The 22385-nt window shown below is 47.0% G+C and overlaps 1 protein-coding gene across 1 annotated transcript in view; it reads left to right on the forward strand.

Moving 5' to 3' along the window:
* Window positions 1–3279: 3279 nt before the first annotated feature.
* The window catches only part of INSC (INSC spindle orientation adaptor protein), a 126102-nt gene continuing 106996 nt past the window's right edge, over window positions 3280–22385 (forward strand). Inside the window, exon 1 of the mRNA XM_060017323.1 lies at window positions 3280–3375. Coding sequence (XP_059873306.1) covers window positions 3280–3375 — 96 coding nt within the window. The remainder of the gene's footprint in view (window positions 3376–22385) is intronic.

Consider the following 22385-nt stretch of genomic DNA (forward strand, 5'->3'; position numbering starts at 1 on the left):
CCTCTCTTAGCCAATGAGCCACAGCTGGTGTGTGGTGGAGAGGCTGCAGGAGAGGGTCAAGAAAAATACAGGGCTGCCTGCCAGCCCCCGCTGTCCTGAACTGAGCAGCCGTGATCCCACAAGGGGCCTACTACGGTGACCTCGACCAAGATTCCTTCCCTCCCTGGGCCTTAGTTTCCCTGTCAAATGAAGGGTTTGAGTTAGAACCTAATTACTAGATCAATTTTTTCTTAAAAAGCCCTGCATCATAATTGCTTGGGATACTTGAAAATAGAGGTGCACATGCCCCACAGCGGGCTGGGAAGTTGTCCACAACAGGCTTTCCAAAGCCAACCAAAGTGAAGCAAAACAAAATGCCCTGATTTGTAGTATTTGCCCAATTTCTGTGGTGTAAATAAATACCTCCATTATGGCCAATTTCAAGTTACCAGCATGAAGTCACTGAACATGGATTGGGAAGAGAGAGGTACCCAGGCTTCAGCTCACCACCAACCCACTGAATCAGAACCTCTGAGGGAGGCCTGGGAACCTGCATTTCACTCCCCTCCCCGACCCAGTGATTCTGGTGGGTAATAAAATTTCAGAACCCCTGCTCCCAGAGATCGCTGAGGGCCTTTCTGGTCCTTACATCCTTCATCCTAGTTACATTACAGGTTTTCACACTGGTTCTGGGAGTTGAGGGAAATTTCCCCTTTTAAGAGCATTGTAGAGGAAGGCCTGGAGAGAGATAGATGGCCCGAGTGAGTCAATGGGGTGTCCACACCGGCCTATGGCCAGATTCCCCTCTCCCAGTCCTTCTTGAGTGGCCTATCCCACCATCACCCCTGGAGGCAAGACAGCATCTCCATGGGCATGTCTCAAGGCTGCAGGAGGGGACTGCAGGACTTAAGGTCACAGCCATGGGTACTGGATCCTTGCCCATCGCTCATATCTCTGGGTGGGCTGGCATTTCAGCTGCGATCGTCAGGACCTTCTGATCTGATATCTCAGTCCTCGGAAATGAGAGCCTGTCTGGTCATCAGCTATTTTTGTGCAGGTTCCTCATCTTGATAACCTTCTCTGAGTAGGTGGAGGACAGAGTGGAGGATGCTGTGTCTTACTTGAGATGGACTGAGGCAGAGAGAGCCATCACAAAGTCCAAGGGAGACTGACCAACAGAGGGCAGGGCCAGCACAGAAGCTGGGGAGATGACAGCTGGGGAAAGGAAAGTACAGACTACTGACAGGAATGGAAATTCTTTCTTTAGGGGCCTTTCAGAAGAAACCATTTGCCCTCTAAAGTTAGGCTGCACCTTAGTTTTGAGCTGGAACAACCTCTGACTTTCTCTTATTCTATAAAGCAGTGGTTCTCAGAGCGTGACGCCCCCAGACCAGTACCATCCACATCAGCTGGGAACCTTTTAGAAATGCAGATTCTTGGGCTCTGAACGCCTCCTCCTCTTAGAGCCATTGCCTGGCTGCATGATTCCAGGTTAAATTGTGCACGTCTCTCTGGAAAAACCCCTTTCCAAAGTAGATGTCCCACAAGGTTGCCATGCTGAGCTGTTCTGAGACCACAGAATGGATGGGCTTGTGAGCAGGAGCAGTTGAGGAGTTCTGGGAGGGGAATGGGGTAGGAAATGACGAGAGACAATGGGGATCACACTGGCCATGGCAGGCCTTCTTGAGCAGTCTACTGGGGCTGCTGGGAATGAGCACCAGTGCCAGCACAGCCCCTGCTTGGAGATGTCTAACTTAGCATGGAAATTTCCAGCAGTGGACAAGTTCCTGGACTGCTAAATTCTTCTGTTCTCTTCTTTTGCAGTCCTGTTCTCCCAACTCCCAGGGCTCTGGACTTTGTGACTTGTCCTGTATCATAGCCCTGTGCCCACCCTCCTCCCAGCAAAGTCTTGCCACTTCTCTGCAAGATTGGAGCTGGCACCAGCTCCCTTGGGCAGCCCATGCTCTGTTCTGCCCGAGGCCTGGGCTCTGGTACCATGTCTTGTCCTGTGGGTCCTGTGCAGCCTCATCTGGGATGGGGGCCAGGAGCCCTCCTTGGCCAGCTCCTGACAGTGCCAGAGTCTTTGAGGTGCTACCTGCATGAGGTTCGTTCATGATCCCTTTAGAAGAGAGCACCTGAGACTTCTTCCGGTGACCATATGCGGTGTGCTGGGCAAACTAGATTTGGAGCTGAGGCTGTGGGTTGACTGTAGTTCAGGCTGGCTGACTGAACTGTAAACCTGAAATCTGCCCTACATTTAGGTCTAACTTGTCCTTCCTGAAGTGACTCCTGAAGTTGGTGGAGCTGCGATGGGCCTTTTGGGAGGGAAGAAGAACACGGCGTCAGGCTAGAGGGGACCCTTGCCTGTTGCAGCTCTGAACCATTTCTGTGGCTTCTCCTTTGGTAGAAGGACCTATTTGTGGTTGTGCCCCTGAGAGTCTGCATGTATCTGTTTACCTGTATGTCTCCCTTTTCACTCATGAGGGCTCCCACACATATCTATATAGAGTCTCCCTTCATCTCACAAGCTGTGAGGCCACAGGCATATAATTTAAACCATCTGGCCTCCATTCTCCTTGTCTGTATAATGGGAATAAAAATAACTTCTACAAAATGTTACCATGGTGGCAAAATGAAACAATGCACATAAGGCCCTGAGCATGGTTCCTGGTGCTCACGTGTTAGGCTATTATTACTAATGCAAGTTATTACTCCCTGTGCCTCAGTTTCCCCATGTGTAAATTAGGGATAATAGCTAACGTCCAGGAACCCAGTGTAATCGTGAGATTAGGGAAGTTGATAACTACAAAAAACTTAGCACCACGCAGTAAATGCTAGTGATTATAATACTTATTATCCTTCTGGGTATGTGTCTAGGTGAGACTCTCTGAGTTTGTGAATGACTCTGGGCATGTCTGTCTGCTGAGTGTGTATGTATGTACGTGTTTATATGGCCAAGCAGGCCTCCTGTCTCTGGGTGGAGTTTGCTGTTGGCCCAAGCCTGGACTCCCTGAGGCAGCCAGGGCCGGCGCCGGGGATGGAATTTCCATTAAGAATTAAGCAGGACGGCACTGAGAAGCCAGGCGGGCGGAGGGGAGGAGGCTGAGGGGGATGGTGCTCCAATTCGGAGCTCCCCCCGCAGCCTCAGTTCTGAGCTGCCTTGGAGAAGGCCTCTGCCACCTTTGCCTGGAGTCTCAGGCCTGCGGGGGCCATGGCACAGAAGGATGGGCAAGGAGAGAGGAGTTGCCTGCCAGGGCCCCTGTAAGGAGACTTGGAGTTGCTGCAGCCAAGACTGGAGCCATGAGAAGGCCCCCTGGGAATGGAGAGACGGCCAGCGAGGGTATAAGAGGCTGGGGCCTATGGGGCCGACATGAGCCCAGGAGGCTGGGCTGTGCTGTATGTATCTGGGAACGTGGATGTGTGTGTGTGCGTGTGTGTGTGTGTGTGTGTGTGTGTGTTTGGGAATGCAGGTGGGGGACATACATACCAAGTGTCCTAAAGGGAACATCTAAAAATCCAAGTCTGTTCCTCTCTTTACCTGAAACTCGGACCCAGAGTTTGTACCTGGGAATGAAATATTTCTGAAGTTTTTTGCTAGTATTTATCCTGTTCATGATCTAAGCCTCATTCCATTTCTAGCATACTAAAAACTATCTTAGCTATTCAGGTACTTTTGCATTCCTGAGCTCCTCTCATACTTTCAACAACATATGAGCTAGGCAGAGATTATCATGATCCCCATTGTAAATATGGGAAAACTGAGCCTCAGAGAGTTTAAGTGACTTGTCCAAGGACGCATAACTAGAATGTATAGAGGCAGTGTGCAAGGTTAGGTTTCTTTGAGGATAAAGTCCAGGCTCTTTTTTTTTTTTTTTTTTTTTTGCGGTACGCGGGCCTCTCACTGTTGTGGCCTCTCGCGTTGCGGAGCACAGGCTCCGGTCGCGCAGGCTCAGCAGCCATGGCTCACGGGCCCAGGCGCTCCACGGCACGTGGGATCTTCCCGGACCGGGGCACGAACCCGTGTCCCCTGCATCGGCAGACGGACTCTCAACCACTGCACCACCAGGGAAGCCCCCCCCCCCTTTTTTTTTTTACACTACCTGATCTACCAGAAATGGACTCAAAGATTCAGGAAACTGCCCATTTGAGGAAGGCTGTGGCTTCAGTGTTAACGCATAGCCAGGTGAATGGCTGGGCCTTCAAGCTCTGTCCCCAGGCCCTGAGACAGCCTTTGCTGAGATAGGAACTGAAGCCCCTCTCAAGGATCTGGGGAGTAGAATCAGGGTGTCTCCAATGGACGGAGGCTGCAGTCAAAGCTGGCTTGTCTGAGGAGGATGACTTGGGCATCTACAGAGTCTGGGGTCCCCAGAGAGCTGAGGCAGTTGAGTTAAGGTCAGGAGCTGCAATGTGTCCAGGGCCAGGGAGCAATCATCATTTTTAGCCAGGGCCTGAAAAAGGGAACACGGGTATTAGCGTCAAGGAAGAGAGGCTGAGATGGGACCTTGGAGTGATCATTGTGTCTTGGAGACAGAACCGGTTTTCCTGTCCCTGAACACAAAGCGTGAGCATATTGACATACAGTAGTTGCACATGAGGGATTTAGGTTAGATGCCAAGGAGAACTTCCTGCCAATGAGCAGGTTCAAATTTGGAAACAGTGCCCAAGGGAGGCTAGGGTCTGCTCTTCCTTGGTGGCCCCAGAGTAGGTAGAGGAACTCCAGGCCCCTGGTGGGGAATGATTCACGGCAGGGTGGAGGGGGTTGGATGGAATGCGACGTTCCTGAGCTTTGGGGTGGGAATCAGCCTTCTTCTCTAGACTTAGCCATCTGACACTAAGTGCAGAGCGGAAGTTTGATGTGCCCCAAGTTAAAACGAGTGTCTGCAACCATCTTCTGTCCTTTCTGGCAGGTCAGCGATCTTATGTGAGCGACTTAGGTTCCAAAGGGAAGCACCTGAGGGTCAATAAACCAAGTGGCGTTCCAGGCGTTTGGGGACTGCTCAAAGTTCAGCGCTCCCTCCGCAGAGCGTGTGAACCGCACCCAAACCCCTCCTTGTTTTGTTTCAGTTCCAACGCACTCCCTTTACTCTCCAGATGTTGGCATGTGGGGCACATGTGGGCACCAGGGTCGGGACGGCTCCGAGGGTCCGGGGTGCTTACCCGCCGTGACTCCCGCCCGGCCCCGTGCGAGCCAGGTCTCTAATTAGACCTGACCGCGTCCCCATTCCAGGGCTCCCCACAGCCGAGAGCACAAAGTTTGCACTGCCAGGGGCACCAAAAGAGCCTCGCAGCCCGGCTGAGACTGCAAGCAGCGGTGGCTGACGCGGGGCAGAGGTTTGGCAGCGACCGGACTGTTGCCGGAGGTCCTGCGGCGGCGGGCGGGAGCGGCGGGCGGGGGCAGAGCGGGGTGGGGCGCGGGCAGCCGGCGGCCCTCGGGCTGGGCCACCGAGCAGGTCACTTGCTCGCAGCCTCTGCAGCCCCAGCTGTGCCTGCCGCCGCTGGCCTGGCCGCTGCATGCAGCCGCGCACAGGCGCTCTCACTCGCTCGGAGTAAGTAGGCGGCGCTCCCCAGGCTGGATTCGGTGCCCAGCCCGGTCCGGGACAGAGCATGCTTGTGACTATTTAGATAGTAGGTGTAAGTGTATCAGTGTGAGTGCTTGTGAGTGGGAGCGAGCGCCAGTGGGAGGACGTGTGTCTGGGCTGGTATGTGAGCAGAGGGAACTTTCTAGCATATGTCCCAGGGTGTGAGTGTGTCATTATGTGTGGGAACTTCTGTGTAGGTGGGCCTGGAGTGCGCCCATAGGTGGCACGTGTGTCTGCGTGGCCCTTGCTGCCCCGTGTCTGTATGCTGGGTGTGCATTGGTGAGTGTGGTAGGCAGGCTCCTTGGGGCTGAGTGGGTCGTGTGTCGATGGCTGCATGTGTGTGAGTGAGCAGATGAAGACAGAAGCTGGGGATAAGGAGTGTTATCTGAACTCAGACTTCCTAGGGTGACCCGACTGGTCCCCAGCTGGGATGTCTTCTCTGTGGGTCACTCGGCTTTGGTTTCTCAGGACTCTGATCGGGGCAGGAGTTCAGCGCCAACACTGGACTGAATGGGGAGTCTGAGCCAGCCTGGCTGACTGGCCAGGGTTGCGGAGACAGCCCCACTGTCACTGCAGGAGGAGGTGGGAGGACCACTCAGCCATGCCCACCCACAAACACAGGGCACCCACACCCACACACTCACAGCTGCTCATGTGTGCACACCTTCCCACCACCCACACCAGTCTTGCACATGTTGTATCTCAGGAGGGCCGTGTAAACACTCACCTGCTTTCAGTATGTACATCTGAGGACATTGACACATATCCAACAGGTATCTCCGTGTGCAAAACGCATATGCACAAACATGCACCCCTGGCTTGACCCACTCTCAGCCTTTTAGGCCCCCTTTTCAGTCCCCTTTAGCCTACACGTGGCACCTTGGACAAGTCTAAGAAACTGGCTTTAGTAGGAAGTACCGTAAGCCGGGGGCTTTGGCTGGGGGGTCAGGGCAGATGTTGATACAATGCCTTCAGAGTGTCCCATTTGATCTAGAACTGAGGCTGCTCTTGGAGTAGTCTTGCCTTTTTAGAAGTGAAAAGGACCGTCTGGCAAGGCAAGCAGGGCCAGTCTGGGATCTGAGGCAGAGCTCAGCACCTGTAATTTGCTCCACGCTCTAGTTTATTCTCTGGATTCCCCCTGCAGCAGAAAAGCAGTGAGCCTTCCGTGGGCTGGGCCCAGACAGTCATCTGACAGGCAGGAGAAGTGAGTTGAGCTGGGCTGATTTCTTCTCTTCTTTGGTTTTAGTCAACCCTGTTTTGAGTCTCCCATCTGCAGGTGAGGCTGAAAGGGAGAGCCTTTGCTTTGCTCCTTTCCAGTGGTTATCTCTTTTTTTGACAGAAACTTGTTCTCCCTGACCTCCTCCCCTTGGGGACTGGGGACACACGAAACAGTGCCCGGAAGAGTAGGTGCCCCAAATATTAGCTGGCTGCTGCTGTTACGGCTTCTAGACCTCTCCCATCCTGACCATTCTCCTGTGGACAGGTCTCAATGAGGTGCCCCTCACTAAATGTGCTTCCTCAGTTGGGAAGTTAGAAAGATGACACTGACTTTCTCTTTCTAAATGTTTATGGTTTGGTCTAAGGAGTGTCTGAGTTCTCACCCCACCAACTCCTCCAGTATGCAGGGGAGCAGATGGGCTTCATGCATTTCCTGAGGGGGTGCTGGAACCTACCTTTCCCTGGCCTGGTCCTCCACCTGACCTTTGGGGAGGATGGTTAAATAAGGGCAGGCTGTGGTCAGCTGGGCAGCCTTTTACAGAGTGAAGGTGGTGGGGAAGGAAGTCTCTGTGCCTCCCCTAGCCTTCTTATCTGTGGAGGCCCCCAGCCATCTTAAGACTCAGGAAAAGACTCTGGAAAATGAGGTACCCACTGTGGATCCCAGGCTGGTTCCCCAGTTTTAGTTCATCAAATACATATACCTACCAATCGGAATTTCAGAGCAACAATTAGGACTCATAGAGCATCAAGGCAACCCTATTAAGGTCACATAGTTCCAATTTAAAGAAGAGAAATCAGACAACCCCCAAAAAGGTAATAATAACAACCACTATTTATTGAATCTATAATACATGCTTTATTTCATTTACTTTTCACAGCAACCTTATTAGGTTAATCGTCCCATTTTTTTTTTTCCTCTGACAAGGAAATTGAAGCTTAGAGTGCTCAAGGGATTTCTACAGGTCTGTGTGACCGCTGAGCTCATGACATCACCTGTGTGTTTACCTTCTTACTCTGGTTGCCAGGAAGCTCTTAGTTCATCATATTGCTTCATCCTAGTAAACGTGTTCATTGGAAACATGGCTTTGAATTTTAATTTCTGCTTTAATAACTTTATATTATACCCATCTTTAGCTGTAAACTCCTACATCCTTCGTAGAGAGAGATCAGAATAAATAAATGAACAATCAGCAATTAAGCATTCTATTGGTCTCTGAGGATGAGAACCACGTTGCATGGAATTTTGGGAGGACATCTCCAATTTCAAATATTTCATCTGGTTTTCAAACCATATGTCTCAATTTTGGCTTCTGTATTTTGGGGCTCTGATTTGTGACCATGTCTTGGGGCTTTTCTTCCCAGCAGCTCTGGGAGAAAATGCCCATCTCTGTGCTGGCTCAGACAATGGGGATTGTTGTGAATGAATTGGGCCATTGATAAATGTCCCCTCCTCTGACTGCTTCAACTGCCAGCTTCTCCCTGTCTCAAAAGCATGAGTGTCTGGGTGCCCGAAGGAGTTTGACCCCTGCCCTATGCCTGGCCCTGGCCCTATGGCCACCCCTTCCTCATGTGACCCCGCCTAGGCTCAGGGCTCTGCTGAGAGGTCTGTGTCTCTTGGACCTAAGCTCTGCCTCCCTCAGAGCAGACCACGTGGACCACATGGTCTGTGATCAGGGATGGCCCTTTGGAGCCGGAGCTCAGGATGAAGAGCATGGGCACACGCGAAGGGCCCTTCTGCCCCCTCCCCTGGATCTGTGAGGCCATAGGCTAGTGCTCAGTTTTTCCTTGTCCCCATGAGGGGCTCTCAAGTCTGCCATGTGGTCAGAAAGTCATTTGTCACCTCTTATCTGCAAGAGATGTGTGTCACCAGGGTCATCTGAATGCAGGACAGGGCTCTAGCCACACTGCAAAGTTGGCAAGACCCCTAACTAATTTACTCTAAGACTGATTCTTTTAACCTGCCCAAGGCTATTAGTATTTGGAAAGGGGAGGAGTGGGGGGCAACGCTTAGCACTAAAGATTACTTACAAGGACTCTCGTGGTGGGCTTTCAGGCACTGTGTTGAGATCTTGCTTCTCAGTATGCATTAAGTCACCCAATGCTGGCAGCTGTTTCCCATGTTCAAGATTAATCCTCCCAGAAGCACTTGGTTACAAAGGGGAGGAGGAATCGTTGGCCTGAGGCCTCAGGAGATGCCTGGCACTGGGCGGTGTGCTGGTGGGTCGGTGCGGGTGACGGGTTTGTACCTTCCCAGGCAAATGCCACCTCAAAAAAAAAGGTAAGACTAAGACTTGATTGATTGCATCTCTGCTGAGGATTCTGGGTGTTCCCTGGACTTTAAGCTCAACCAGGTGAAAACAGGTTTCAAATCCAGCAAGAGAGCACTGGGTGAGGCAGTCAGAACTTCTGTGGGGGAAGGCGTACTCACGCTTACTCACATTTTTTAGTGTCTGCTAAAGGCCAACCCCCTTGTTAGGCTCTTTGCATCTTTTGTTTCAGGAAACCTCTGGAACAATGCTGGGAGACAGGCGCTGCTATTTTAAAGATAGGGAAACTGAAGCACAGCAAGGTTAAATGATTAGCCCAAGGTCAGAGCCAGCAACAATTTCACCCCAGGTCTGTCTGACGCTGGAGTCTGTGGTGAAGACTGTGGTCTGTGGTCCACTGACCACTCCCCAGTTCAAAGGCCCTGAAAGCAGGGAAGTCCAGGCCTTTGGGCCAGCTGGGGAAGAGCTGAGGGCTTTGCCTTCTCTGGCTCTAGGACCTGAATATCATCAGCGTCACTGGCCTTTCCAGCCTCAGATGGAGACGGCTGCCCTGTGGGAAGCAGGGGTGGGGTGGGGAAGGCCTCCCAGGCCGGGCAGGGATACCCCTGCCAACCTCGCCCCCTCCCTGCCAACCACTCCCTTGGGGTGCGCTTCTGTGACTTCACTTCTTCCCTGGAGCAATCTCTGGGGACCGAGCCTACACCCAGACACTGTGATCCAGCCAGCCCAGTCCCCCGTCTTCCTGCTACATGGTGCCCTCAGTGCCAAGCTCTGGGGGAGTCCTGGATCCTCTGAGGATGTCTCTGGGCAGACCAGACCCTGTTCGGCGTGAGGCAGTGTCTAAGCGTCAGCAATTTGGCTGGGTAATTGTGTATAGTGTTCACTTTCTGCTGGAGAAATGGAGGTTTTGTCTTACAAACCAAATATCCTGGGTTTGGAAGCCATGTGAAATGCAGCCTGTCGTCTGGGCGTGTGGGCTGCCTTGTGGGTCTGTGTGTGGTGCTGGTTTAAAAGACATGGTCGAGGGACAGAACGATTGACTCAGGCCATATTGTTGCCTCTGATAGAGGGTCAGAGGTGGGCTGCATATACTGTCCACGTGCAGAGAAAAGAGCACGGGCTTTGCCATCAGACAGATCTGGCTCGGAGCCTGTTTCCACGTCTGTAAAAAGGCATTCCTTATGACGCAGTGGTGATGCTAGAACTGGAAAGTTTATTGAAGTGTAGTGTCCAGCACAGAACAGGTCAACTGTAAATGATGTATTCTTCCTTCTTGTCCCACCTACCTTCTGGGAAAGAACACTGGGCTGATGGCAAGAGATCTGGATTCCAGCCCTAGCTCAGCCTCTGGGTACATTGTTTTCTCTTACCCTCTCTGGGCCTCACTTTCCTCATGCATAAAATTAGAAGAACTAATTTCCCTTATTCTTCTGTATTTTTTGAGGATCGTGAAAGAGACTGAAGTCAGGGAGCTCTCTTGGAGGATGCAGAAAGTTTAGTCACTATTATTCATGTATCCATGCTGCAGTATTAACTGAGATCCTGTCATGTGCTAGGGCCCGTGCAGAGCACTGGGCATACAGGTGTCGGGAATATCCCAGTCCTCAAGGCAAGACAGGATTGTGAGCAAACAGTGACAAGCCTGTCTGTGGGACATGATCATGGCAGGTATTAGTGTATCAGAAGAGGAAGTGTCACCCCCAACTGGGGCAATCAGGGAGGCCTTACCAGAGGTGAAAATTCCTGGTCTGGATCTGGAAAGATAACAGGAAGATTCCGGGAGGATAAGAGGAGGACTTTCTAGGCCGAGAAGCCAGCACATGCTAAGGCACAGAAATGTTGCCTCGTGTGGTAAGCCTGGGGGACTTGAGGCAGCGAGGGTTTGGTCAGTAGTGATGAGAGAGAGATGGGAGACTTTACAAAGGGCTGTCAACGGGCGTCAGGCCTTGATGGCTGTGCTGAGGTGTTTTGATTTTTATCATGACAGTTGTGGGCAGCCCCTGAGGTATTTTAAGCAGCGGAGGGTCATGGTTGGATATGGGCTCACTTATTCATTCAGCAAACATAAAAACAAACAATTTTATGTCACCTTTAATTTTGATATCAAATTAATGAAAATTTGCAAGACTGATAAAAGAAATCCTTCTTTATCTGTATCCCTTAATTGATTACAAGACACTGCATTTATTTCATTTTTATTCATTCTTTCTCTCTCCAACAATATAAAAAATACATTATTTTTATTTATGTATACTTCAATTATCTGTATAATTTATACTTTATTATAATTATATATTTATGGTTTTATCATGTATATGTATATATGAATACATACATGTATATGAATACATATAAAATATTCATATTTCTGATCAATTTAAGAGTAAATCGGAGACATGGTGCCTCTGCCCGTAAATACTTAAGTGTGTATTTCCTTAAAAAAAAAGATATACTCTTACTACAGTACAATTCTGTCCCAATAATGTCTCTATAGCTCTCCTGTCTCCCTCGCCCATTCAGGGTCCAACCCACAGATGGCATTTTGTTACCATGTCTCCTGGGTCTTCTTTAATCCAGAGCAATTCCTCTGCTTTATCTTTCTTGACCTTTGTGTTTTGAATGGTATAGGCCAGTTATTATGTTGAATATCCCCCTCCATTTGGGTTTATCTGATGGTTCTACACGACTGGATCCAAGCTATGCATGTTGGGCAGTAGTAGCATGAGGTGAGGTTAGCATACCAGCGAGCACAGGCTGTGGGGACTGTCCCAGTGCTGGTGATGGAAGCTTTTGTCACTTGCTTGAGGTGATGTTCACCAGTTTCTCCTGTGAAATTACTGTTTTTCCCTTAGTAATCAATAAGTAATTTGTGGAGAGATACTTCGAGGTTTTGTAAACATCCTATTCCTCATCAAACGTTTAATCACTAATTTTATCATCATTGATACTTTTGAATCCATCATTGCTTCTCTATTTATTAGTTGGCATTTTTCTGTAGGAAAGATCTCCCCCTTCTCCCTTTCTTTCTGTCTTTCTCTTTATCTCTCTCCTCCCTTCCTCCCTCCCTCCCTTCTTCCCTTCCTTCATTACTATGAACTCATAAATTCTTAATTATTCAATGGGTTTAATCAATTTGTATATTTTATTCTGATGTTCGAAATGTACAAGATTTGATCAGTGGGAGGTTCTCAGTCTGGCTCTTGTTTCTTTTGACTTTTCCCCATGATTCTCTGAGCATTTGGTTACTGTTGCTTTAGCAAGATGTTCCAGGCTCATTTTGTTCTTTCCTTGCCCCAGCCCTGGAATTAGTCATTTCTCCAAGGAGACCTGGATCCTTTTAGTGGAGAATTGTATTAGAAACCAAGACCCGGGGCTACATGTGCTCCCTGTTACTGGCGTGTCATTGCATTTATGCCCTCTTAGCAAGCAGAGCTAGGGTATATACTTATATGTCCATATTTATTTCTATAATAAAAAAATAAAACAAATTATTATAGGTTTTTAGAAAGAAGAACTCAAGTGATTGAGACAGAGAGTGAGGGGCTAGGGTGGCTTAGACGGGTGGTGAGGGAGGGACTGTTTGAGGAGGCGATATTTAGAAAGACCTACAGTATGGAATGGATGGATTGGAAGGAGAGAGAGCCTGGAGATTCTTTCAATTATCTAGGAAATAATTACAAGGACCTGAAATAAGACAGGCAAGAGAGGAAGTAGAATCAGGTAGCTGGTTGAATGCAGAAGGTGAGGGAGACGAAGGAGGGAGATAGACATCTCCAAGGCCTGTCAAGCTGAGTGTGTCCAAAACGGAATTTCTGCATTCTTGCTTGGCAGTGTCCTATTCATATGTGGTCCTCTCCAGGTATTTCAGATCTCATTGAATGGCTCCTTCATCTATACAGCTGCACAAGTCAGAGAGAGCTGGCAATCATCTTCAACACCTTTCTCTCTCAAAGCTCATATACAATTCACCACCAAGTCTGTTGATGTTTTCTTAAAATCTCTCCCCAATCTGTCACTTCTCTCTGTCTCCACCAGTCTCACTCTAGTTCAAGGCCCCATTTTCATCTTACCGGACTACTGTGAGAACTTCCTAACTGGTCTACTTATACTCCCTCCAATTTGTTGTCACACGCAGCCAAATGTATTTTAAAACACAACTCAGGGGCTTCCCTGGTGGTGTAGTGGTTAAGAATCCACCTGCCAATGCAGGGGACATGGGTTTGAGCCCCGGTCTGGGAAGATCCCACATGCCACGGAGCAGCTAATCCCGTGTGCCACAACTACTGAGTCTGCACTCTAGAGCCCGCGAGCCACAACTACTTAGCCTGTGTGCCACAACTACTGAAGCCTGCTCACCTAGAGCCCGGGCTCTGCAACAAGAGAAGCCACCACAATGAGAAACCTGCACACCTCAACGAAGAGTAGCCCCCGCTCGCCACAGCTAGAGAAAGCCCAAATGCAGCAACAAAGACCCAACACAGCCAAAAATAAATAATATAAAATAAATTAATTTTTTAAAAGAAGCGTTTTTTAAATTTTATTATTTATTTATTTATTATTATTTTTTGCAGTACGCGGGCCTCTCACTGCTGTGGCCTCTCCCGCTGTGGAGCACAGGCTCCGGGCGCGGCTCTGCAGCCATGACTCACGGGCCTAGCCGCTCCACGGCATGTGGGATCCTCCCGGACCAGGGCACGAACCCGTGTCCCCTGCATCGGCAGGTGGACTCTCAACCACTGCGCCACCAGGGAAGCCCTAAAAAAAGCTTTTTTTAAAAAAAAAAAACAAAAACACAACTCATGTCATTTCCCTCCTTAAAAATACTTCAGTTGCTTCCTATTGATCTTAAGCTAAAGATCAACCTCTTTAATGAGCCTACAAAGTCTAATTTTTCTGACCCCTGCCTCCACTCCTACACCGTCTCACCCAGCTTCTTTCTTCACCCTCTCTCCTGGCCTTGTCTCAGTCCCTTGGGCTTGTCAGTTGGCAAAGCCACAGGCCTTTGCATTTGCTGTTCTTCTGCTTAGAACACTCTTCCTTCATGTCTTCACCTACTGAATTCCTACTTATATCTCAGCTCTCAGCTCAGCTGTCACTTCCATGATTAGGTCAAATCTCATTTTACAGGGCTTTACAACACCATGTACCCCTTCAAGGCTTCATCATAGTTGTGATTTTACATTTATTTACAATTTTTCATGATAATTAATGTTTACTTTTCCTATTTGATGATGAGTTTTGCTCATTACTTTATCCTAGTAGTTAGCATGTTACTGACACATGTCACAAATATTTGTTGGATGTATGAATGAATGAATGAAGTTTTATCAGCTGAGCAACCAGCTGGTGGTACCATTCAGTAGAATAAAAATTCTAGGGGAGAAATAGATCTGGGGAGAAAGATAATTCACTTTAGGACATGTTACATTTGAGGTACCTCTCAACCACGTCTGCCCCCCCAAACATCTTACCGTCTTCTGGGCAAACAAATTAGACTGTCGTTCAAGAGCTTTGAGGGGACTGGTGATAGGGGACAGCTAATTCCTGGGCAATTCCAAGGAGCTCCTGGAGAAGATAGCTAAATCACATGGCATCCCTGAGCTGTACCCCCCTTTCTGGTTTGTAGAGGATACAGGAGATCTGAGGGGCCTCCAGGTGGTTTGACCTGGCTTCTTGGCTGCTACGAAGGATTTAACAAACGTTTATGAAGGCTCCTTGGAACTTGAGAGTTACTTGCATGATTCCCATGGGTCAGGAATTGCCAACCTCCTCCCCACCCCTGAGACTGCACTAGATATAGGCCTAAAAGAGAATTCAGAGAGGGTCTTACTAAGCCCAGTGAGCTCTCCTTACAAAGATGCCAGTAGTCGCTCCAGCTCACTCACTCCTGCATTCCTCACTCACTCGTTCAATATCTATTTCGCCTTCACTCAGTCACTTACCCGCCCAACCACATGTATCCATCCACAAACAAGAGTTTATGTTGGATCTGTAGCAGGACTCAAGGCTGATGAGTCACCCTCCCTGCCCTCTCCTTCATCCCTCTTTCCTATGGTCCTCACAGCCCAGGAGCCCAGATGAGGAGACATCAGGGTGGGGAGGTGTCACTTTACTGGTTGAAGGCCATGTGTGCTTGCAGGGTGTTATCAGGAAGAGAGGGAGATGCCACCACACCAACTGCTCCTCTTATTTCACCTCCTGCTTTTCTAGTGTCCCTTCCCCTCTTTCAATGGTGATGAGAGCTTAGGAATTAAGCTCCTTGATCAGATAGCTGGGCTCTGCAGAGATACTTGGAGCTCAGGCTTGAAAGGGAAAGAGAGACAACAGCTCCCCATGAGCTCCACCATGGAGAAGAGGACACTTTTTTTTTCTTCTTCGTTTTCTACCAGGATTGCCCTTTTAACCCTGTGGAATTTGCAGAGAGGCTGGGGGGAGGGCGGGACAGTGGGATTTAAAATGTGGCATTTAGAAACCAGGCAGTAGACTAACCCTGGCCCCGCCCCTCCAGAAACTGCTCTTTCAGTTCTCTGAGGTTTGTCATTTACAAAGAGCCCCACAGAATGTGCGCTGTCCATCTGCCGTGACATCAGACAGGGTTGGGGCTGAGCAGACATAGGACAATGGCAGCCACATCAGATAAGAGCATCTTGGAAAAGTTCCCGAAGATGCCCAGGATCTAAGTTACAGACTCATTCACTCATTCCCTCTCTCACTCATTCATTCAACAACGATCTACTTAACACCTACTCTGTGCCAGGCATTGTTCTAGGCACTGAAGATATAGCAGTGAGCAAAACACATGCCCGAGTAGAATTGCTTTCTGATGTGGGAAGATAGTAAACAGGTTGATATATGCAAAGTGGTGATGAGTGCTGTGGAGAAATATAAAGTATGGTAAAGGGGTTCCAAGGGTAGGAGGGGACTTGTACATTTATACCAGGTCAAGAGGTTCTCTCTGATATGCAGATATTTAAACAGAGGCCAGGAGGCAGTGAAAGGGCAAGCTATGTGAAGACAGGGGTGGGGGGAGAGCAGTCAGCACTTCAGGATTCTGGGTGCCCTGTGGTCTGGTGGTTCGGAGTAAGCTTCTAGGGGGAGGCCACGTTTAAGCTGAATCTTGATGTGTGGGGACAGCAAGTCAGTCCTGAAGAATAACAGGGAACTTGCCTTGAAGCGTGAACATAAGGGACATGTCGGGGAGGACAGTTTGGTAAGGCCCAAAGAGGCAGGGTAGGCTGGAAACAGGGTCTGGAGAGTCATGAGTGCCAGGCTAAGGATTTCAGACCTGAGTTGAGGGACACTGGGGAGACATAATAGATTTTCAGCGACATGTCACAATGAGAGCTGTGTTTTAAGCAGCTGAAACTAATCTTAGAATAGGCTGGGGGCTGGGCAGCCAACAAGAAGACAATTGCCTCGCGTGAGCCTGCTTGGCCTCATGACCACCAAGGACCCTGAGGTTGGGGGGAACGCTGGATGGCCCCAGATGCACAGCGGGCAGGGATACAGTGATGTAGGGGCTATAATGGCCGACAGAAGCAGCAGGTAATGTGAGTGGTCATCACTGGGACAAACCCCAGATGTCTCCTGTAACTCAAAGCTGTCTTTGAGCAAAGAACACAGAGCAGCCTGGGTTCTAGGGCAGAGCAAGCTGGAGAAAAGAGTTTGGGTCTCATCTCTGGCCACAAATGGCTATTTTAGAAGCTTCTGGGAAGGGGGTCCTTGGATTGTAGGAACATTAGGTTCAGAGGAGAGCTTGTCTAATCCAGCCCTCTCCTCTCACAGATGGGAAATTGGAAGCCCAGAAAAGGGGCATAAATTGTCCAAGGCCATATAGAGCACGTGTGGCAGAGAAAGGTCAAGCATCTTATTTGAACTCATCTTGGAGGAATTACTATGTCTTATTTAATTACACATTTATATATACATCTTTCAGTGGAAGAGGAAATTCTAAGAAAAAGGAAATGTTTTATTCATCAACTTCTCTATCATCTGATACAGAGCCTGAACTTCTCTATCAGCCTGATACAGAGCAGATGCTCTCTTGACCTGGACCAAGGCTGATGTTAGCCTGGTCTCAGATGTGGGATAGAAGCTGCCTGTGAGTAGGGGAGAGCCTGGCTCTGGATCTCCCTCACGCACTCATGTGGCCTGGCCTGCGACCATCTCTACCTCAGTTATACTCACAGCCCTTGGCAAAGGGACCATGGATGTGAGAGAGTGTGGGGGCTGCTGTCACAAGGGTGCCTGCCAAGAGGGAGAGGTGACAGGTGTGGAGAGGGGCTGGGTGTCCTGGGCCTGAGGCCACTGCAAGAGAGAGAGGCCCTGCCCAGCTTGAGAGAGCAGACCACAGGGGGTTTCACAGTCGCTAGCTGGGCACCTGGGATGCATGTTTGGGGTGAAAGTGCAGTGCGTGGTCTGGCCTGAGGCTGGACCCCCAGGGATTTCACCAAACCCACTTTTATTCAGCCCAGGTTTTCAGCCCAACCCTGCTGTCCCAAGGAGCTGAAGGCCACAGTTTTAAGAAGAGGTCCTGTTCTTTCCCCACAGTATGCAGAAGTCTATGACTTAACAGCAGGATTTCAGACGGAATTGTCCTTTGATGTGCTTCCATCCTCACATTCAGGATCCTAGGGGGGGTGGGGGGCGGCTGAGCTAGAGACAGTTTCCTGAAAAGTCAGAGGGATTCAAGCCATAGCTCCTGCCAGCCCAGACCCCTGCATCTGTGCTGGATGAGTAATTGGTTCTTAAGCTCTTGGTCAACACAATCTGTTTGTCTTGCACTGTGGCGCTGGCAGAGGGATTTCCAGAGCGGAGTGAGTTCTATGCATCAGCACGCTGAACCTGTAGACCCAGGAAAATAAGCGTCCTAAGTTTGGCATCCCTCCATGAATGTCCTGGGGGAGGCAGTGGGGTTTTCTTCAGGTGTGGGGTCATCACCCTCTCGAAGGTAGCATCGCGGACTAGGCCAGGTTTTGAACAGAACCTGAGAGGAAGGGAAGAAGGAACTTGGATTCTAGTCTGGGTTCAGCTACAAATTGACTCTGTGACTTGGGCAAGTCTTTGCCCTCTCTGAACCTCAGTTTCCTTTTCATGAACCACAGGGTTGGAAAAGAGGGTTCCTGAGGACCTGTCCTGTAATATTCCAGGTTTCTTGCTTACATAATACTAACAGAAATTTTGGTTAAGATCCTAACTTTGAGATTTCTATCCTCGCCCAGGTCTCTTTTACTTTGCCTGAAATTCCACCTTTGGTTCTTTTAAGAAGCTCTTATTTCCATATTGACTAACAAAATCCCTCTTATTTTTATGAGCTTGTATAGGGATACAAAGCAGTGTAATCTTCTAGTTGTATTTCAGCCTTTATAACAACTGTGCCAGGTAATCAAAGATATATTATTTCCAGTTTACATTTGAAAAAAAGAGCCCCAGAGAGGTTAAGTAGTTTGATGAAGTTCACAGTTAGTTGCTGGCAGAGCTGAGATGAGGCTGCAGGTTTCTTGGCTGTTGGCTTATGTTCTTTTGTGCTACCCTTTGGGTTTGGAAAGGGAGAGTTCTAAAGACTGCGTGGGATGGGGGTTGTAGTGTTCATCAGGTGGCACAAGTATCAAGATGACAGCATCTGCCCCCGCATATCTCTACCACGTAGGCTGAAGTGTTCTTAGCCTGGGGCAGCCCACCCAACCCAGGCACAGTAGTGAGGGGCTGTGCTGGCCGCTCTGCCTGCTTATGCAAACGCAGGTCAGGGCAAAAAGCAGGCCCTCTGCAGCAACTTTCTCACTGATGATCCTGTGTTCTTGTCTGCCGTAGACTATTTTAGCAGGGTGGTGGGTATCCGGCAAAGCCCAGGTCTTTCTTTTTTTTCCTTTTTCTCCCAGCTTTATTGAGCTGTAATTGACATATAGCATTGTATAAGTTTAAGGTGTATAATGTGATCAGTTGATATACATATTTATTGTGAAGTGATTACCACAATAGGGTTAGTTATGCATCTATCACCACACGTTTACCTTTTTATTCATGTGGTGAAAATTTTGAAGATCTATTCAATACTTTCTTAGCAACTTTCAAATATACAATACAGTATTGTAAACTATAGTCACCATGCATACATTAACTCTCCAGAAATTATTCATCTTATAACTGAAAATTTGTACCCTTCAATCAGTATCTCCCCATATGCCCTAACCCTCAGCCCCGGGCAACGACCAATCTACTTTCTGTTTCTATAGTTCAGCTTTTTTAGATTCTACATATAAATGAGGTTATACAGTGTTTGTCTTTCTCTATATGACACTTTGCATAATGCTCTCAGGGGCTATCTATGTTGTCACAAGTGGCAGGATTTCCTTCTTTTTTTAATGGCTGAATAGTATCACATTGTGATGTATATGTGTATATATATATATATATTTTTTTTTATTTTCTTTTTCTTTCTTTCTTTATCCATTCATTCATTGAAGGACACTTAGGTTGTTTCCATGTCTTAGCTATGGCGAATAACGCTGCAGGGAATATAGGGGTGCAGATATCTCTTGGAGATAGTGATTTCATCTCCTTCAGACATACCTAGAAGTGGAATTGCTGGATCACATGGTAGTTCTATTTTGAATTTTTTTGAGAAAACTTCATACTGTTTTCCATAGTGGCTGCACCTATTTACATTTCCACTAATAATGCACAGTGGTTCCCTTTTCTCCACATCCTCACCAGTGCTTGTATCTTGTCTTTTTGATAATAACCATTCTAACAGGTATGAGGTGATATCTCATTGTGATTTTGATTTGCATTTCCTGATGATTGGCATTAAATACCTTTCATGTACTTATTGGTCATTTGTATGTCTTCTTTAGAAAAATGTCTATTCAAGCCCTCTGACCATTTTTTCAATTAGTTTTTTGTTTTGTTTTGTTATTGAGTTGTATGAGCTTCTTATATATTTTGGATATTAACTCCTTAGCAGTTAAATGATTTGCAAATATTTTTCCCAGTTTCCTGTAGGTTGCCTTTCACTTTGTTGATTGTTTCTTTTGCTATTCAGAAATTTTTTGTTTGATATAGTCCCACTTGTTTATTTTTACTTCTGTTTCTTTTGGTGTCAGATCCAAAAAGTCATTGCCAAGACCAGCGTCAAGGGACTTTTATCCTAGGAGGTTTAGAGTTTTAGGACTGACATTTAAATTTTTAATTCATTTTGAGTTAATTTTTGTGAGTGGTAAAAGGTAGGGGTCCAACTTCATTCTCTTGCATATGAACATCCGGTTTTCCCAGTACCATTTATTGAAGAAACTCTCTTTTCCCCTTTGAGTATTCTTGGCTTCCTTGTCAAATATTAGTTGACCATATATGCAGGGGTTTACTTCTGGGTTCTTGATGCTTTTCCATTGATCTATGTGTTGGTTTTTATGCTAGTCCCATATGGTTTTGATGCTATAGCTTTGTAGTATAGTTGGAAATCTGAAAGGTGATGCTTCCAGCTTTGTTCTTCTTTCTCAATATTGCTTTGGCTATTTGGGGTCTTTTGAAGTGTTATATGAATGTTAGGATTTTTTTTTTTTAATTTCTGTTAAAAATGCCATTAGTTTTTTGTTTTTTTTTTTTTGCCATTAGATTTTTGATGGGGATTACACTGAGTCTGTAGACAGCTTTGGGTAGTATGAACATTTTAACAATATTAATTCTTCTCCTCCATGAACATGGGTTATCCTTCTATTTATTTGTGTCTTCTTTAGTTTCTTTCATCCATGTCTTATAGTTGTCAGTGTACAGATATTTCACTTCTTTGGCTAAATTTATTCCTAAGTAATTTATTCTTTTTGATGCTATTGTAAATGGGATAGTTTTCTTTATTTTTCAAATAGTCTGTAGTTAGTGTATAAAAATGCAACTGATTTTTGCATATTGATTTTGTATCCTGAAAGAAAAAAAAATTACTGAATTCATTTATTAGTTCTAACACCTTTTTGGTGGAGTCTTCAGGGTTTTCTATATGTAAGATTATGTCATCTGCAAACAGAGACAGTTTCACTTCTCCTTTCTGATTTGAATGTCTTTTATTGTTAATTGTTATGCTTAATTGTTATGCTTAATTGTTCTGGCTAGGACTTTTAGTACCATGTTGAATAGGAGTGGTGACAGTGGGCACCCTTGTCTTGTTCTTGATCTTAGAAGAAAAGCTTTCAAACTTTCACCATTGAATATGATGTTAACTGTGAGTTTGTCGTATCTGGCCTTTATTATGTTGATGTATGTACCTTCTGTACTCAATTTGTTGAGAGCTTTTCTCATGAGAGGGTGTCAGATTTTGTCAGATGCTTCTTCTGCATCTATTGAGAGGAACATATGGTTTTTATCCTTTTTTTTATTAATGTGGTATATTATATTTATTGATATGTGTATGTTGAACCCTCCTTGCATCTCAGGATAAATCCCACTTGATTAGTCAAACCGAATTTAACAGCACATTAAAAGGATCATATACCAGGTCTTCTTAATTAACTTTCCATTTCTCATTTTCAGAAGCTTTCTCATATGCTTGTCCTGGAGATGGACTGGGCTTTTCTATCTGTAGAAGGGGGTTCTGAGAGCAACCCTCTTAGCTGTTTCTCTCTTGCCCAAACCAGCTCAGTCTTTGCTCTGGGGCAAGAGGGAGGCTCAGGGGCAATAAGTGTGGGCAAGAAGGAGCTCTCCCCTCATATACCAGGCAGGAGCAACAGTGGGAATCACCCCAACCCCTCCCAATTCACTTTCTGCTTATGCTTTGGGATGTACATACATGCTTTCACTCTGTCTCTCCTGTTTCCTCCTCCTCTCTCATTAATCAAGTTTCCACACTTGCTTTGGTCTATTTTGGGGCTTGCTATTCAATTCTCTAAGTTTATTCCAGGGTCAATATCACATTGTATTTACTGTTTGAAAATAAATCTTACTATCTGGCAGGAAAATCCTCCCAATTTCTTTATTTTTTCAGGAGTAATCTTGGGTTTACTCATCAAGTGCTAGGAAAGAATCTTGTGGGGATTTGATTGGGATTGCATGGAATCTATAGATCAATTTATGGCGAATTGACATTTTCCTGTCTATATACATGAAATACCTCTTCATTTATTTTGGCCTTCTTTAATACCTTTTAACAATATTTTATCATTTTCTCAATAAGGGACTTGCACATTTTAAGATTAATTTTTGTATACCTTATATATCTTTGTTGCTTTTGTTAATGCCCTCTCTTCTAAATTTCATTTTAGTTTTGTGCTGGTGTCTAGGACTATACTTGACTTTTGTATATATATTTTTAGCCACCTTTCTAAGCCTTTTCATGAATTAAAATAATTTCTTCGTA

This window comes from Delphinus delphis, chromosome 8 (genome assembly GCF_949987515.2).
Source record: "Delphinus delphis chromosome 8, mDelDel1.2, whole genome shotgun sequence".
NCBI classification, from domain to species: Eukaryota; Metazoa; Chordata; class Mammalia; order Artiodactyla; family Delphinidae; genus Delphinus; species Delphinus delphis.